At 45.2% G+C, this 18,490-nt stretch overlaps 1 protein-coding gene across 7 annotated transcripts in view; it reads left to right on the plus strand.

The window, feature by feature from the left end:
- PPP2R5C (protein phosphatase 2 regulatory subunit B'gamma) overlaps nt 1–18,490 on the plus strand; it is a 137,415-nt gene that overhangs the window by 74,894 nt on the left and 44,031 nt on the right. For all 7 annotated transcript variants that reach the window (XM_052659383.1, XM_052659386.1, XM_052659385.1 and 4 more), the window contains one exon: nt 8,259–8,458. In XM_052659383.1, coding sequence (XP_052515343.1) covers nt 8,259–8,458 — 200 coding nt within the window. The remainder of the gene's footprint in view (nt 1–8,258; nt 8,459–18,490) is intronic.

Below are 18,490 nucleotides of genomic sequence, written 5' to 3' on the forward strand. Positions count from 1 at the left end.
ACATTGGATTGTTTCTGGTTCAAGCTGTTAGTGCTGCTGTGGACATTCTTTGACACATGTTGTGGTGCATGTGTGCCTGAATTCCATTAGGTTTATATAAACATACACACACGCGCGCACGCACGCACACATACACACACACACACACACATATGTATTTAGTGAAGTGAAAGTGAAGTCGCTCAGTCGTGTCTGACTCTTTGCGACCCCGTGGACTGTAGCCCACCAGGCTCCGCTGCCCATGGGATTCTCCAGGCAAGAGTACTGGAGTGGGTTGCTGTTTCCTTCTCCAGGGGATCTTCCCGACCCAGGGATCGAACCCAGGTCTCCTGCATTGCAGGCAGACGCTTTACCGTCTGAGCTACTAGGGAAGCCCATGTTTTATATGTATTTAAAATATATGTTTTAAATATGTGTATTTAAAACATATATAATTCCCAGCAGTGCATCCCAGCTCGCAAGCACATTTGTCCGCCTCTGTCCTTGGTGACACCAGGCCCTGCAGTCCTGCCCAGCAGCCCTGCCCAGCCCAACACGGCTGCTCCCAGCACTGGGTGTCTTCAGACTGTCCGCCAGTCTACGGTGTGTCTCGTGGTATCTCACTGTGGTTTTCATTTGCATTCCTCGAGTCAGACATGACTGAAGCGACGTAGCAGCAGCAGCAGCAGCAGCAGCCACTAGTGAGTGGCAGTTGGTTAGCCTTTGGGTCATATTCATGAAGTACCCGGTTAAGACTTTTGCCTCGTTTTCTGTTGGTACTCTGCGTATTTCTTACTGACTTATTGGAAATGCTTACATATTCCAGACGTTAATTCATTGGCTATATGTATTCAAATAGTTCTCTTACTCTGTGGCATGTCTTTTCATTCTTTTTTTTTTTTTTTGTCTTTTCATTCTTTGTGGTGTCTTGATGAAGAAAAAGGTTTGAGTTTTATATAGTTCATCACATCGGTCTTCTAATGATTGCAGTCCTTAGGTCGTAAGAAGTCCTTCTCTACTTCTTTCTCTACATGGGATATTCTTTCGTATTATTTTCTAAAAGCATTAGAGTTTTATCTTTCAGACTGAAGTCCTAGCCCTCCAGGAACTTGTTATTTTTGCATAGAATATGATCCGATTTCTTCTTTCTCTATCCTTCCTTCTTTCCTGTCCCAGAGCTGTATTTTTAAAGACTGACCTTTCTTCGCTGTTCTGTAGTGCAGTCCTGTCATAAATCGAGTATATACGTCTCTACAGGCCTGTTCTGGGCCTTGTTCTTGGTGGCCGTTTTCCTTCATGAAACTTCCCTGTGAGTCTAGATTTCTGGAACAGCAAGTCCTCCCACCCACCCTGCGGTTCTTCTCTGAGGGTCTTGGTGAGTGTCGCCCCTTTGCTTTTTCCATGTACCTTTTAGAATTCACTTATCAGCTCACAGAAGTCACTGTTGGATTGGATTGAGATGGCACTGAACCAGGCGGCTCAGTGGTAAAGAATCTGCCTGCCAATGCAGGAGACACAGGAGAGATGGTCGACCCCTGGGCCAGGCAGATGCCCTGGAGGAGGAAATGGCAACCCACTCCAGTATTCTTGCCTGGAAAGTCCTGTGGGCAGAGGAGCCTGGCAGGTGGGATCTCAAAGAGTTAGCCGGGACTAAGCATGCACGCACAAACCTGTAGACCAATTCCTTCACCTGGTAAATGTCACCTGTAGTGTCCTGTCGCCAGTATCTATCTGGTTGAGGAGCTGGGGAAAGCTCCCCTCGGAGACAGTGGAGAGACCAAGGTGACGCCCTCAGTGCTGCCTTGCACCGTTGCTCAGGCAAGAAAAAGAACAGTGTCGGTACTCGTGGATGAAAGGGTGGTACACACAGAAATCCAAAAGGACTCACAGAGGCATCACTAGAATTAATAGAAGCTGGGACCACCTGGAGGGCTGGGCTGGGGTGGGAGGCGGGAGGGAGGTTCAAGAGGGAGAGGACACGTGTATACCTGTGGCTGGCTGACATTGATGTGTGGCAGAAGCCAGTACAATATTATAAACCAGGTATCTTCCAATTAAAAATTAATTAGTTAATTTAAAAATACAGGAAATTTGTTTTCATACACACCAAAGGGTTCAGTTCAGTTCAGTCGCTCAGTCGTGTCCGACTCTTTGCAACCCCATGAATCGCAGCACGCCAGGCCTCCCTGTCCATCACCAACTCCCGGAGTTCACTCAGATTCACATCCATCGAGTCAGTAATGCCATCCAGCCATCACATCCTCTGTCGTCCCCTTCTCCTCCTGCCCCCAACCCCTCCCAGCATCAAACTCATGACTTTTGTAACCAGCTATCGGTTACAAAAGTCATACTCCAAATCTTTTTTTTTTTTCCTAAACCACAGCAACAGTTAGAAAATTCTTGAATCTTTTTAAAGATACAGTTTATAGTAGCATCAGAACATAACATACCTAAGAATAAACCTTGAAAAATGATGCGTAATGTATTTTTAGGAGAAGAGTATTAAATTTTTATTGAAAGACATTTAAGGAAAAGAGTAATTGGAGAAATATTTCATGTTTGTGGATTGAAAGAGTCAGTATTGTAGAGACTTCTGTTCTCACCAAATTGACCTGGGGAATTTGAAGGGCCATGCATGGCCAAGATGTAAAGTTGGGCAAGGTGAAGGAGCGTCGTCTGACAGATAATAAGACCCATTGTGAGGCTCTGCGGTGATGCTATAGGGGAGGTGACGGTGAGATAGAAGGGCTCTCATGTCTGCAGACACTTGGTTCAGGACAGGAGACGGAGGAGGCAGTGGGGAAAACAGTCATTTCAAAATCCGGCATGTGAATTCTCTTTCAAAATCAAAGCAGTATTGCTGAACTCTTCTTGGTGGGGGGTGCTTGCCAAGAGTAAGTGGAATTTAATACCTATTAATGACGAATCCCAGATTTACTCCAAGTTGGTAGTAATTGGATTCAGCCGTATTCCCACTCGCTTTGTACTCAGAATAAGTGTATTGGGAAGACAGGATGCCACGGCTGAAGGATTGGCTCCCTCCTTTTGGAGAGTTTGTCCGTGTTTCCGTTTTGTGTGGACTGCCTCTTGTCTGTGGGCTCAGAATGGGCACATGCTGGTAGGCTCTCGTCCCCACACTGTCAGGAGGGTGGGTGCTGGGGGCCGGGAGGGGCGCACGGGGGGTCTCTCAAAGCTAGCCTGCCACATCTGCTTAGCACGGAGTATGTGAGTGACTGCGAAACAGTTCCCAGCCTCACGGCCGTGCCTCTGGGAACATCTTCTCAGAGTGACGTTCTCTGGGCTGGCGGTTCGTGCAGCTCTGGCTTTGGTTCTCATCGGGGTTGTGTTTATTTGGGAAAAGCCATCATCTCTGTGCTAAGAAGGCCTGCCTCTCTCTGACTGTCCTGCCAACAGTTGATCCTTTTGGCATCTTGGAATGTTTCTCTTCTCCACCAAGATGAGTCATATGGAAGTGGGCGTCCCTGTCTTGTTTTGTTTTGTTTCCTTTGATAATATTTCTACCCAGAGACTGAGTTCACATGCCGCCCCTTCCAGTACAGCGACAGTTCAGTGATGTAACTTTTTTGTGTCCCATCCTACAACTTGGCGGTTACAACGTGTTGTCCTGTCCGTCGATTCCTGCGATAATTGAGATGCACAGATGCTGTAAACACCTGTGGAGCCGGCTGTGACGTGCTGGGTTGTGTTGGACTCGCTTGGGAAGGCCTGGAGAGGCTCCTCACTGCCTGGCCAGCGGTCCCCAGGCTCTCAATCACTCCTGCCTGGCAGCAGAGCAGTCTTCAACATGCACCGCCAGTGTGTGTCAGCTCCTGTGTCAAATATTAGCACCTCCTATTTTTCTATTCTTTGTAAAAGCAAACACAAGTAGAAGTTCTGTCATCACCCTGGGTAGGCCCCGGGGCTCACCCACATTTTGGGGGTCAGTGGTCAGAGGAGGGTGTCCACTCCTTATTAGCTTGCCCTGGAGCCACTGGTGGGAATGCTGCCCTCCCTCACCCAAGGGCCAGGGGCACTCACGAAGCCACCCCAGTCTGTCAGCAACCCTCATTAAGCACACCCCTATGCATCAGTTGTTAATTACAGACTTCCCTTTAGGAAATATGTTTTCTGAAGAGTAATGCGTTCTTCAGATGCTATGGGTTAATGTCTTTTCTCCGCTCCTTGCTTCCTGCAGGTTTTGCGTGGGTATCATCAGGTTTGCTCCTGGTATCATCAAGGATTTACCTTGAAGTAATCAGGAAGCATCCCAAGTTCACATTAGCAAATCAGTGAAAACAACTGAGGGAGGGGGTGAAGAAATTCATATAAACGCAGGGCACCTGTGATGTTATTTGTAGAGAGAAATGTTACCGCTCTTAACTTAGAAAGATAATAATGAAAGGAAATGTTACTCAACATTAAGAATGCTCTCCAGCCAGTGCTGTAAGTGCCCCTTCCATGTTCCTCTTGCTCTTAGATCAGAGATCTCACTCCACACACTGTCGGGCTTCCGGGTGGTACCCTGGGGCCCATCCAGACCCCTGTCACGGGGGCTCCCGGCCAACCCTGCAGGCTACAGCAGTTTGTCTCATATTGTGCTTTTTAGCTGATGCTCTCTTTGGGGCTCAAGGTTGCTCTGTAATGTGTCCGAAAACAAGAATGTCAGTGTTACTCATCTGTAGACAGTTTAAAGTAAACCACTGTCACTCGTGGGCAGAATTCAAAATCCATTCTTTTATTATTGTGCTTCATAGAAGTAATCGTAAAAATTGGGTCAAATCCAGGGTCATGGTTTATTACTTCGAGAGTCAATACAGTCTTGAATACCAAACGCTGAGGCGTGATATACCGTGTCGGCCCGGGTTCGTTTTTACCGTTTGATCCACATTGCATGGTAATCAGGTCAGCTCAAGTACGGGTTGTATCTCTCGTACCTTTTCTCCTCTTTCAAGGTTAGCAATGCTCTATGGCTGATTCGTGTTGATGTTTGACAGAAGACAACAAAATTCTGTAAAGAAATTATCCTTCAATTAAAAAATGCATTAAAAAATATTAGCAATGCTAACGATAGTTTTTAGAGAGTTTATTTTTCAATTACAAAAATAACTCCTTCTGTAGAGACCCAGTGTACACAAGGGTAAAAAGCATATTCTCCTACCACCACCTCCACTCATTTTTATCCCCCAGTGGTACAGTCTGTTAGCACAGCAGAAAGTACTGAAGATTTTTAAAATATGCTGACCAACAAGAACCTAAATTAACCTGCATTCAGAAAACACAGGAGGGACTTACCTGGTGGTCCAGTGGTTAAGAATCTGCCTTGCAATGCAGGGGACACGAGTTAAATCCCTGGTCAGGGCTCAGGGAACCAAGCTCCTGTACGCCATGGAGCCGCTGAGCCCGTGTGCCACAGCTACTGAGCCCAGGCACCATGGCCAGAGAGCCCGTGCACCGCAGCAAGAGATCCCGCCTGCCACGCTGGGACTCGGCACAGCCGAATAAATCAATGCGCATGAGGAGATGTCTGATGGGCTGTGGGTGTGATAGTTTTCACTCGATTTGATTGGTCTAATACAGTTTAAAAAAATAATAAAGTTGTAAATGTAGCCAAGTGAGGTTTTAAAACACGAGTTCATGAAATTTTGCTCACAAACTTTAAATAAACTGTAAATAAAAATATTTAATACAGTAAAAATTGAAGGCAGGAGGAGAAGGGGACGACAGAGGATGAGATGGTTGGATGGCATCACCGACTCAATGGACATGAGTTTGAGTGAACTCCGGGAGTTGGTGATGGACAGGGAGGCCTAGCGTGCTGCAGTGCATGGGGTCGAAAAGAGTCGGACACGATTGAGCGACCGAGCTGAACTGAACACCTTAGCTCTCTGGAGCCCTGGAAGAATTGACAGTTTCAGCAAGTTGAGATTTTCTTGGTTTTTTAAGAAGAATATTTATTGGTAGAGATTTTATGAAGAAAAAGGATTTTACTCTGCCCTTCCTTCTTGCTGCAGTAGGCTTGTTTCAGAGTTCTGGTGACAGCTCGGTCGTCATCATGTAGTCTTTAGGGGTAAATATGGGCTTCTCGGTTCTCTACAGTATGAGAAAGCCAGAAGGTTCCACGTACACAAGCTGTGACTACAAAATGTGTTCATTCAAGGTGTTTCTGGCAAAGTGGAGGGTGAGTGCAGGTGTGGAATTGAGTGAGGACTGAAGTCAAGCTCAGAGGTCATTGAGAAAATGAAGCTTTTCGTTGAAAAGGGCTGGATATTTGATTGTAAAGAGACCCAGACATTGTAGTGACTGTTATTCATCTGAGTGATTCAACAGCCACTCAGAATGTCTGTGGTCCTGGTTCCGTCCCTCAGTCCTGATGACCCTTCAGACAGCACGCCCTCACCCCTTGGCAGCTGTGCAGTGTGGGGACTCGGGGAGCTTCCCAGGAAGTGGGAGGCTGTGCTGAGGTGCCTGCTAGTTGCAGGGTTCCACACTGGGCACTGGGGGGGGTACCATGAACCAAGGGACAGTCACCTGGCACCTGCTCTCAGAAAGCAGCCCGATGGGGAAGAGATGCCCAGCGAGGGAGCTGACCATTCTAGGCAGGAGGAGCTAAATGACGACCAGGAGTGCGTCCTGTCTGACCAGGAAGTGAGCAGGCCCAAGCGAGAACCCCAGACAGGAGGGGCAGCTGGTGGAGGAAAGGGAGGTGAGGCGGGCTGGGGGAGCTGACACGGGGAGAGGCAGGTGGAAGCAGGAAAGCCGGGGTCACCTGGGCACCCACTTGCGGTGCCGGCTCTTATGGGGCGGGGGTCTCAGCAGCTTTGGTCTCAGGACCCTTTCACACCCCTCAGAACTATGTAGGACCCAGAGAGCTTCTGTTGATGCGGGCTTAACTACTGATATTGACCACATTAAAAATTAAACCAGAAAGGGTGGTATCATTTTCTATTTTTGTAAGTCTTTTTAATGTCTGACTTACTAGGAGAGAGCTGGATTCTCCGGCCTGCCTCTGCATTCAGCCTGTTGCCATGTGTTTTGGTTAAAACAATGCAGGAAGACACGTGATTGGGAAGGGAGGAGCGTTCCAGTAGGCTTTTCAGATCGTTATGGACATTTTCTTTGATACCACAGCAAAAAGTAACCAGTGAGAGGTTTCTTGAAGGAATCTGCATTGTGGAATCTGAAACCACAGTAATAGGCTCCTGTACACCTTATCAAATTAAGACCCAGTGGGCTGTTTCACCCTCCGAATGGCTATTTTACCCTTAACGGATAGTGTAACACCAGTGTGATCTTGTGGAAAATCTTGGTTCACTGTGTCAGAGCAGATCTTGGACACATTTCAGTCAGTGGGTCAGTAGATCCTGTTTGTTAATGTCACTGCCGATTTCCCCTTTAGCCCAGAAAGCTGTCACATTCACACGGGCAGATCGGGGCTTTCCAGTACCTCCCAGAACGTCACACAGAGCTCCATCACTTCCCAGTCCTACACTGACCCTCCGTGCCTGCATCTCGCTTCTGTTGTATCATTGTAAAGATGGCGTGAGAAGAGTATGTGTGGTGTGTATAAAGGTCTCAGTGCGCCCCCCGGCCCAGGCGAGCGCTCCCTCAGTAACACTGTTACTGTTTGAGCTGTTTCTGCATGGCTGTTGTCGTGTGTGACGCATGTTGACCGTCACCCACGCTGACAGAGGATACGGGGCCCCAGGGTAGGTGGAGACCCCCACTGTGTGCGTGGAATAGCGCGCTCGGCCAGCTCCACAGCGATGGTCCTTGCTGCTTGCCAGCTGGCCGAGGGACAGCCACCACGCCCTCCCCCGTAAATCTCGAGCAGCGGCGGGCCCGGGGGGCACCCCTGCTGCGGCCTCTCACCTGCCATGTGCAGCGGGCCCGCGGTGCCCGTCGCCCTACACCGGAGCTGCAGTTTGCCTCCTGTTCCACTGCCCACCATGCTGCGGCATGCGATATGGCTTCAGGGTCACGTTTGTTGAATGAAAGCACTTAATTAGAATTTTATTTTGAACAGTACTCTGGACATGGCTTCAGAGAGTTAAGAAACATAGAAACTTTGTCATATGAAGCATATGATCTGAGCAGCGACTAGCTTGTTTTTTCCTTTCATTGTCTTTAAGGAATGTATAACCTCTCTTCACTCCTACCCCATCTCTTGTTTCTCGAACCTCAATAGAGATTCAAAAGTTGTAGAAAACTTAAAAGCGCGTCACAATAATTCTGGGTTAAGCATTGTTGTGATCGATAATCCTTTGCTTTCTCCTTTTCAGATGTTCCTCCTGCTGATCAAGAGAAGCTTTTTATCCAGAAGTTACGTCAGTGTTGTGTCCTCTTTGACTTTGTTTCCGATCCACTAAGTGACCTAAAGTGGAAGGAAGTAAAACGAGCTGCTTTAAGTGAAATGGTAGAATATATCACCCATAATCGGAATGTGATCACAGAGCCTATTTACCCAGAAGTAGTCCATATGGTAAGTAATTGCCGTTTAACCAGCGTGCCCAACCCTCGGTTACAAACTGAACTCTGACTTGCTTAGAATATGCTAAGATGTTTAAGCCTAATGTGACATTTGCTACCAAAAAAAAAATCCTCCTGTTCAAAAATAGGTACTGGCACCTAGAAGAAGGGACATCTTTGTGCCATGCCCTAGACCACAGTGAGGGAACTCAAAGGACCGCCGTGCCCTGCGTGTGTTAACTTACCTGATCCTCACAGCCACTACGTGGGGTAGAAATGTCAGAACTTTCATTTTTTTCCTAACTGTTTTACTCTCTTTAACAGTGCCCGTGCATAATTCAGAAGTAAGCGTGTGGTCCACACACGGGCAGGAAAATGCTAATGGTTGGGAGAAGGTAAAATAGTGGTGGGGCCAGGCTGGAGTCAGGAAAGTCCACCCTGATTGGTTGGTTCATTGTTGGTTTCGTTTGACCCCCAAATCCCCGTCTTCAGTCTCAGACTCTCCAGCCCATCTCTAGGTCCTTTGCAGATCCCGCTGTGACCTCAGTCACAGAGGTCACATCTAGAGGTTACCATCTAGAAACATTTCATGTGATACCATTTTTAAAACTCTAATGTTTAATGCTGAACTCCAGTTGTAACAGACAACTGGAGTTTTTTTGAATTGTTATTTTATCTGTCTTTGAAATATTACTCCTTGATAACTAGGGAATCCTTGTGGCTTAATATAAAATTTTAAATCCTGATTTCCGTTGAACTCTCGAAGTTTCTGATTCTGTTCCCCCAAAGCTATATATTTCAAAATTGACTCGGCTCATTGACCTAAAATATGCTTCTTCTTACATTAGTATGTGTGCTTTGGGAGAAAAGAAATATAAGTCACGTTCTTTGTGTAGTTCACAATTTCTTGTATCCAAAGTTGAGAGATCAGCTTGCTTCCTTTATTTTGGTTAGCTCTTAAAGGTCAGACTTTACCAGCCTATCGTCCGCCTAGGGCTGTGAGGCCCGTCTGGGTTCTTCCCCGGACGCCTACCTGAAGAACCGTCACAGGCCTATTGTTCGTCACTAAGTCGTGTCCGACTCTTGGCAACCCCATGGTCTGCAGCACGCCAGGCCTCCCCGTCCTTCACTGTCCCCTGGCAGGTGTGTACTGATGAGTAAATCCTTTAAAGCCTCTCTCATTCAGACTAAGGAAAATCAGGGAATGTCTTTTTCTCTCCTTAATTTCCGCTCTCAGTTACTGTGGAAGGGCCTCCCAAACCCCAGAATCACAGAGAGAAAGCTCTAATATCTTCTAACACTCTGATAATTCTGTTGTTCACAAGATGTTTTGCAGCCCTCCTGGAACCTTTTTTTTTAAATGTCTCAGGGTAGGGATATGACTGTGTCTTCTAAAATGATTGAAAAATCATTAGTCCCTACATCATGTGATGAATATTCCCCTTTCTCCATTGACTTTAAATGCTGCTTTACTGTATATTAAATGTATTCTATTTTTGAATTAAATGTATCTATATGGCATCTGTTATAAACACTCAATTTATTTGTATTAGATGACCGTGTGGAAGCTTCTTCTGTTTGGACGGGGCCTGGGCTGCCGGCAGCCCCTGAGTCCTGCTCTCTCCCCGGGAGGGAGGGGTCTGCAAGGGGCATCGAGGCCCAGGCTGGCCGGGTGTGGACTGGATTCCTGCCCTGCACTGCTCGCGGGCCCTGGTCTCTGCTGGGTCTTTCACCAAGGTGGCCTGTTGCCAGAACTACTTAGCATGCCTCGCGCTCTTGAGACTTGTTTCAGATGAAGTGATCGTTACTTCTTGCCTCCCTGTTAAAACCGTGTCCTAATAACCAGGCTCTCCCACCCTCTTAGCTTTGTTCCTGTTCAGGCAATGCAGACCATCTTCAGAGTCCTGGGCATCTTGCCTCTAATGCACATAGCAGACGCTTGCTGAGCATCCCCTGAACACGTTTTTAGGTGAGGAAATAAGAGTGGTGAGCAAGATGTGCGCCTTCCCAGACCTGGGATCAGTAACGTGTCGTTTTTGGTTAAGGTGAGGCCATGAAAGACGGGGAAATGGGGAGAGAGTAGAGTTGCAGGACCGCCCACGTGGTGGGAAGAAGGTGCGGAGAGAAACCTGGTGCGAGGTGAGCTAGACCGTCCCACGAAGGTGCGCAAGGAGGTGCTCGCAGCATTTCTGGCCCTCTCAGAAGCAGAGAGGGTGCAGGACTCAAGATGCAGCGCCTGGACCCAGCGGGGCAGGTTCAAAGGTGGGCCCCTTCGCAGTTCCATCCCAACTGCCCCTGGTGTGCTTACCACTGAGCCTTGCTTGAAGGGTTGCCTGGTGTGTGTTTTGCTTTTTTTTTTGGCTGCACCACATGGCCCATGGGATCCTAATTCCCTAACCAAGGATCGAACCCGTGTACCCTGCAGTGGAAACACAGAGTCTTCACCACTGGACTGCGAAGGGAGTCCCTGTCTTAGTATTTTTACAGACATTTATTCCCACTGACTTTGAAGAATCCAAAGCTCTAGAGATGTTGCACTTTTATGCTTACTTCTTTTAAATATGTTGCCTGTTAGACTGGGCTGCTATATTTTTTAACAGATTTATTGACGGGTAATTCATAAGTACAATCCACCCCTTTAAAATGTACAGTTCGGTTCAGTCTGTTCACAGGGTTGTGCAGGCATCAGCACGTGTAATTTTGTAATATTTTTCATCCCCCTAAAAAAAATCCCATACCCATTAACAGTTACTGCCACTCTTCCTAACTCCCCACCCCTGCCCCTGGTAACCGCTCCGCTATTTTCTGCCTCTGTAGATTTGCCTAACCTGGATATTTCTTAGAAATGGAATTATACAGTACACGACCTTCTTTTACTTTGCATAATGTTTTCACGTTTCATCCATGGTGTAGCATGTGTCAGAACTTCTTTTTATTGCTGAATAATATTCCATTACATGAATATATACTCCACGTTTTATTTATCTGTTTATCCATTGATGGACATTTGTGTCATTTCTGCTACTTAGCAGTTGTGACTGATGCCACTGTGAGCATTCCTGTACAGACTTCTGTGTACATGCTGCTGCTGCTGCTGCTGCTGCTGCTGAGTCGCTTCATACATGTTTTCATTTCTCTTGAGTGTTTACCCAGGAGTGGAACTGCTAGGTCCCATGCTAACACTCTGTGTTTAGCGTTTTGGAGAGCTGCCAGACTGCTTCCCAAAGTGGCTGCCCCGTTTCACATTCCCAGCAGCAGGGTAGGAGGGCTTCAGTTTCCCCACCTCTCCCGTACTGTCTGTCTGTCTGATGGTGGCCATCCTGGTAAGTGTGAGCTAGGATCTCACTGTCGTTCTGGATTGTGTTTCCCTCTTGGCTAATGACGTTTAGCACTTTTCATGTGAGCTGTGTCTTTTTATACGTCATTCAACGGAAATTAAATGAACCTTATAGATCATCAAGCCCGACCTTTATTTTCCAGATTAAAATAGCTTAGGTTCAGGGAGATGAGGATGAAAAGGGAGCAGTGCCCATGGGGGAGGTTCCTGGAGTCTAGATTCTTGGGCTAAATTACATAAACTCCATTATCTCAATATTTTGGCCCTTTCTAAAATATAGTCAGCCATCTGGTATTTAATTAACTTATCTAATTAATCTGTTTTTCAGGCATTGGCATTTTTCTCATAGCAAAACCAAGTTAACAGCATAGCCTCTTCTTTCACGGAATGCCATTTATACTTGAACGACTAACAAAGATGTTATTCAGATTGGGTTTTCAGGGAGCATCTTCTCACAAAATAAAATGAAAATGTCACTTTAAGGAAGATAACTGATGATGTTTGTTGTCAATGATTAAAATTTGAGCATTCAAAGAGAAAATTCAGGCTCTCAGGAGAAATTTTGAATTTTGGAAGATTTGTGTCTGCCAGTGCAGACGTCAGCTTCCCAGTGCTGCGCGCCATCCTGCTGAGACTGGCGTCGATACCAGTGAGTGGGATCCTTAGCATATACAGTGAATGGAACTAGACATTGCAGTGCCTCCACAGCCCTGTGAATATGTTGAAAACAACCAAATTGTACATTTTAAAGGGGTGGATTGTATCATATGTGAATATCTCAATAAACCTGTTATTAAAAAGCGTGGCAGTTCAGTCTAGTAGGCAGTGTGTTCACAATACATTAATACACATAGTTCAGTGAGGCCAGTATTTTCCAAATGACAAACAGATGATGTTATAAAACCATTCATTGGCCGGAGAGCCATTCAGAGTGCAGGACACATCACGGGGTTTTCAGGAATTAGAGACCCCTCTAATTGATAAGATTTAGGATTCCACAGAATAGGCAACCTTTAGTGAACTACCACTTGTCAAGTTTGGGTAAAGTATCAGAGAAGTCCACAGTTATCTAGAAGCGCTATTGATCACGCCTCGCTTTTCCAATTACCTAAGTGCTGGAGACAGGTTTTTCTTCCTGTATTTCAACCAAGTGAACATTCTGAGCATAGCAGATAGAAGAATTCAGCTTTGTGGTTCTTTTTTTTTTTTTTTAATTAAACCAAATAGTAAAGAAGTTTGGAAAAATGTGACACAGTGCCATTTTTCTCACTGAATTTGTTTTAGGAAATCTTTTTATTTAATATGAGTTGTTTTATGAAATAACTAATGTTAGTTATGAAAAAAGTAGTTTTTATAAATTTATATTGACATGAGTTCATTATTTTTTAATGAGCAAGTTTTTTTTTTTTAATTTCTCTGCTTTAATTTTTAATACTGTCAATGTCCATAGACAGAACTCTAATAACAAAAGTTCTTTGGATCCTCAATAACTTGCAGGACTTTAAAGGGGTCCTGAGACCAAAAAGTGTGAGAAGCACTCCTCTCAAGGAGTTCTACCAGCACGGCCTGGGAGCGGCTCAGAAACATTTCCTGGGGCATCGCTTTGCTGGGGCATCGTGCTGTGTCTCCAGGTCACACTGAATGGCCTGCCTGCCCCGCCCCCTGAGATTAAGCCTTCCCTGCTGCCTGTGACAACTCTAACTCCCCCAGGGCTCTCAGTTCCAGAGAAAACGGCTTGCCCCGGCTTCTTCCGCGGAATTTAGCGCAAGTCCTGATCAGAGCTCAGTAACCCTCACTCGATAGTTTCCTGCCTAGGCGAGGGCACTAAGGCTAGTCTTAGTCACAGATGAATATGGCCTGCAGGTCGGAAAAGGAGTTTTGGTCACCGGTTGAGTGGAGTGGCTGGCTCAGAGGTGCTTCACATCAAGGTAGACCTCTCTGGAATCACCCATCTCTGTGGGGCTGGATTGCTCCATAGAAGTCAGTGACTCTGACTCAGGGGTGCCCTTCCACAGTCCACCTTACTGTCTCAGAGAGACTGTGTTCTAGAGGAGCGTAGAGCCAGCTGCTAATAGTAGCTGCCTCTACGTGGTGAGTTTATGTGGATCTTCCCCTTTTACTCTATTTTTGTAATTTTAAAAAATTTCATATGATTATGTATCTCATTTGCCATCATCAAAAATCAGTAAATATGTTTTTCTTTAAAAAAAAAAAAAAAAACAAAAAAACCCTCCTGGTGTGTAGTGTAACAGCAGTACTGTCCTTATCGGGATCCATGTTGAGTTTCCAGGGGAAATGAGTTCATCGCCATATTTTAATCTGTACTGCTTGTCAGTGACGAGATGGTGCCTTGCAAGTTTTCTTTTATGCTTGGGGTTCAAGTCAGCGTTTTCTAATAAGAGCAGAGGGTTTCCCTCTGGTCCTTACTGGAGGTTTCATGCCGAGATCCCCTTGGTGATCGTCCAGTTAAGGACTCCAGTTAAGGACTGATGTTGGATACTCTCCTTCGGTTTTTATATCTGATGTTTACAGTGTGTTCTGGAAAGTTTTATGTGTTGTAAGGGTAAAGATAGTTTGCAAATGAGAGGGGAAAGGGCCTTTTGAACGAAAGGAGGTGGTATATTAAAAATGAAGCTTCAGTAGTCTGCAGATTTCTTTCAGGTGGTGATTTAAACCATCAGTTCAGTTCAGTGACTCTTTGTGACCCCATGAATCAATCACAGCACGCCAGGCCTCCCTGTCCATCACCAACTCCCTGAGTTCACTCAGTTCTGTCCAAATCTTTGTGTCCCCATGGATTGTAACCTGCCAGGCTCCTCTGTCCATGGAATGCTCCAGGCAACAATACTGGAATGGGTAGCCATTCCCCTCTCCAGGGGATCTTCCCAACCCAGGGGTTAAATCAGGTCTCCTGCAGCGCAGGCAGATTCTTTACCATCTAAGCCGCTGGGGAAATCCATTAGCTTTGTATTAAATTTTGAGATCAAGTCATGTGAACGCGCCAACCTTTTTATTCTTTTTCAAACTGTTTAGCTTTTCTAGTTATTTTATCTCTCCAAATTAATTTTATTTTTATTTTATTTTATTTTAATATTTTTATTTTTTTTATTTTTTTTATTTTAAAATCTTTAATTCTTACATGTGTTCCCAAACATGAACCCCCCCAAATTAATTTTAGAATCAGCTTGTCTTTATTTACAAAATATCTTTCAAGGGTTTTAAGTAGAATTGTATTAAACACGTATATTTGGAGAGAATTGATATCTTAACAATATTGAACCTTTCGATCTATAAACACAGCATATCTCCCCATTTTGGTCATCTCTGAAGTTTTAAGCATGTAGATTCCCCTGTATTTTTTAGACTCATAAATGTGAGTCTTTCATTTTTAGCTGCTATTGTCATTGGAGTTTCTTCTTTTCTGTTTCTGTTTCTTGCAGTTGCATCAAGTGCTTCATGTTATGCAGTGCATAAGTATTAGTATTGTTAATTAAATTGTCCTTTATAACTGTAAAATGACCCTTTTATCACTAGTAACATTATTTTCTCCAAAACCAACTTTGCATGTTAGTATAGGCTCTCCAACTCTCTCTTAACTAGTGCTACCATGGCAAATCTTTTGCTTTCCTTTTGCTTTTGACCCATGTGTATCTTTATATTAAAGTGGACATATCATAGACAGTATATGGCTGAGTCTTATACTTTTATTCAGTCAAGCAATCTCTGCCTTTTGATTGGGGTGGTCAAACCATTAACTTTTGCTGTGAGTATTGATATTGTTGGGTTTAAATCTACCAGTTTGCTATATTTTTTCCCTCTTTATTCTGTCTGGCTTTTGTTCCCTTTTCCTCTTTTTCTGCTTTCTTTTTGACCAACTGAATGTTTTTTGTGATTACATTTTATCTCTTTTGTTGGCTTTTAAACTATCACTGTTTTTTTAAAAAAAAAAACCTTTTTAAATTTATTCTTGGCTGTGCTGGGTTTTCGTTGCTTCGTGAGAGCTTGCTCTAGTTGCGGCAAGTAGGGGCTACTTGCACGGGCTTCTTACCCTGGGGGCTTCTCTTGTGGAGTGCATGCTCCAGGCGTGGGCTTCAGTAGCTGAGACATTCAGGCCCCAGCGTACATGGACTTGGTAGCTGCGGCTCGTGGGCTCTAGGGCGTGTACTGAGTAGTTGTGGTTCACACGCTTAGTTGCTCCATAGCATGTGAGATCTTTCTGGACCAGGGATCAAACCCACGTCCTCTGCATTGGCAGGCATATTCATACCCTCTGCACCACCTGGGAAGTCCGAAACTATCACTGTTGTTTGGTCTCATGTATTTAGCTTTTCTAGAATGCATCTTTATTTAAATCCCTTTAAAATAGAACTGTTTCCTAAAAATAATACACCGTGGGGTTTATAACATACAGAGAAGATGTATGGCAACAACAGCAGAAAGACTGGGGTAGAAGAAATGGAAGTCTGCCGCTGTAAGCATATTTACATGCCACAGTGTACAGTCACTTAAGGGCTAACTGTGACAAGCTAAAGATGCATTCTCAGTTCAGTCAGTTCAGTTCAGTCGCTCAGCCATGTCCAACTCTTTGCGACCCCATGAACTGCAGCAGGCCAGGCCTTCTTGTCCATCACCAACTTCCGCAGTCCACCCAAACCTATGTCCGTTGAGTCGGTGATGCCCTCCAACCATCTCATCCTCTGTCGTCCCCTTCTCCTCCTGCCCTCAATCTTTCCCAACATCAGGGTCTTTTCCAATGAGTCAGTTCTTTCCATCAGGTGGCCAAAGTACTGGAGTTTCAGCTTCACCATCAGTCCTTCCAGTGAACACCCAGGACTGATCTCCTTTAGGATGGACTGGTTGGATCTCCTTGCAGTCCAAGGGACTCTCAAGAGTCTTCTCCAACACCACAGTTCAAAAGCATCAATTCTTCAGCGCTCAGCTTTCTTTATACTCCAACTCTCACATCCATACATGACCACTGGAAAAACTATAGCCTTGACTAGGCAGACCTTTGCTGACTCTCTGCTTTTTAAGTAATGTCTCTGCTTTTGAATATGCTGTCTAGGTTGGTCATAACTTTCCTTCCAAGGAGTAAGCGTCTTTTAATTTCATGGCTGCAATCACCATCTGCAGTGATTTTGGAGCCCAGAAAAATAAAGCCAGCCACTGTTTCCTCCGTTTCCCCATCTATTTGCCATGAAGTGATGGGACTGGATGCCATGATCTTAGTTTTCTGAATGTTGAGCTTTAAGCCAACTTTTTCCCTCATCTTTTTCACTTTCATCAAGAGCCTCTTTAGTTCCTCTTCACTTTCTGCCATAAGGGTGGTGTCATCTGCATATCTAAGGTTATTGATATTTCTCCCGGCAATCTTGATTTCAGCTTGTGCTTCTTCCAGCCCAGCATTTCTCATGATGTGCTCTGCATATAAGTTAAATAAGCAGGGTGACAATATACAGCCTTGATGTACTCCTTTTGAACCAGTCTGTTGTTCCATGTCCAGTTCTAACTGTTGCTTCCTCACCTGCATACAGGCTTCTCAAGAGGCAGGTCAGGTGGTCTGGTATTCCCATCTCTTTCAGAATTTTCCACAGTTTATTATGATCCACACAGTCAAAGGCTTTGGCATAGTCAGTAAAGCAGAAATAGATGTTTTTTTGGAACTCTCTTGCTTTTTCCATGATCCAGCGGATGTTGGCAATTTGATCTCCGGTTCCTCTGCTTTTTCTAAAACCAGCTTGAACATCTGGAAGTTCACGGTTCATGCATTGCTGAAGCCTGGCTTGAAGAATTTTAAGCATCGCTTTACTAGCGTGTGAAAGTGAAAGTGAAGTCGCTCAGTCGTGTCCGGCTCTTTGTGACCCATGGACTGTAGCCCACCAAGCTCCTCAGTCCATGGGATTCTCCAGGCAAGAATACTGAAGTGGGTTGCCCTTTCCTTCTCTAGCGTGTGAGATGAGTGCAATTGTGCGGTAGTTTGAGCATTCTTTGGCATTGCCTTTCTTTGGGATTGGGATGAAAACTGACCTTTTTCAGTCCTGTGACCACTGCTGAGTTCTCCAAATTTGCTGCCATATTGAGTGTAGCACTTTCACAGCATCATCTTTTAGGATTTCAAATAGCTCCACTGGAATTCCATCACCTCCACTAGCTTTGTTTGTATTGGTGCTTCCTAAGGCCCACTTAACTTCACATTCCAGGATGTCCGGCTCTAGGTGAGTGATCACACCATCATGATTATCTGGGTCATGAAGATCTTTTTTGTACAGTTCTTCTGTGTATTCTTGCCACCTCTTCTTAATATCTTCTGCTTCTGTTAGGTCCCTACCATTTTTGTCCTTTATCGAGTCCCTCTTTGCATGAAATGTTCCCTTGAAGAGATCTCTAGTCTTTCCCATTCTATTGTTTTCCTCTATTTCTTAAACCCTCTTCAGTTCAGTTCAGTTCAGTTCAGTCGCTCAGTCGTGTCCGACTCTTTGTGACCCCATGAATCGCAGCACGCCAGGCCTCCCTGTCCATCACCAACTCCCGGAGTTCACTCACACTCACGTCCATCGAGTCAGTGATGCCATCCAGCCATCTCATCCTCTGTCATCCCCTTCTCCTGCCCCCAATCCCTAAACCCTCTTATACTTACCCAAATAATTGCCATTTTCAGTATTCTTCATTCCAATATCCACCTGATGCCAGTTTTCTTCTGCTTGAAGG

This window comes from Budorcas taxicolor, chromosome 21 (genome assembly GCF_023091745.1).
Source record: "Budorcas taxicolor isolate Tak-1 chromosome 21, Takin1.1, whole genome shotgun sequence".
NCBI lineage: Eukaryota > Metazoa > Chordata > Mammalia > Artiodactyla > Bovidae > Budorcas > Budorcas taxicolor.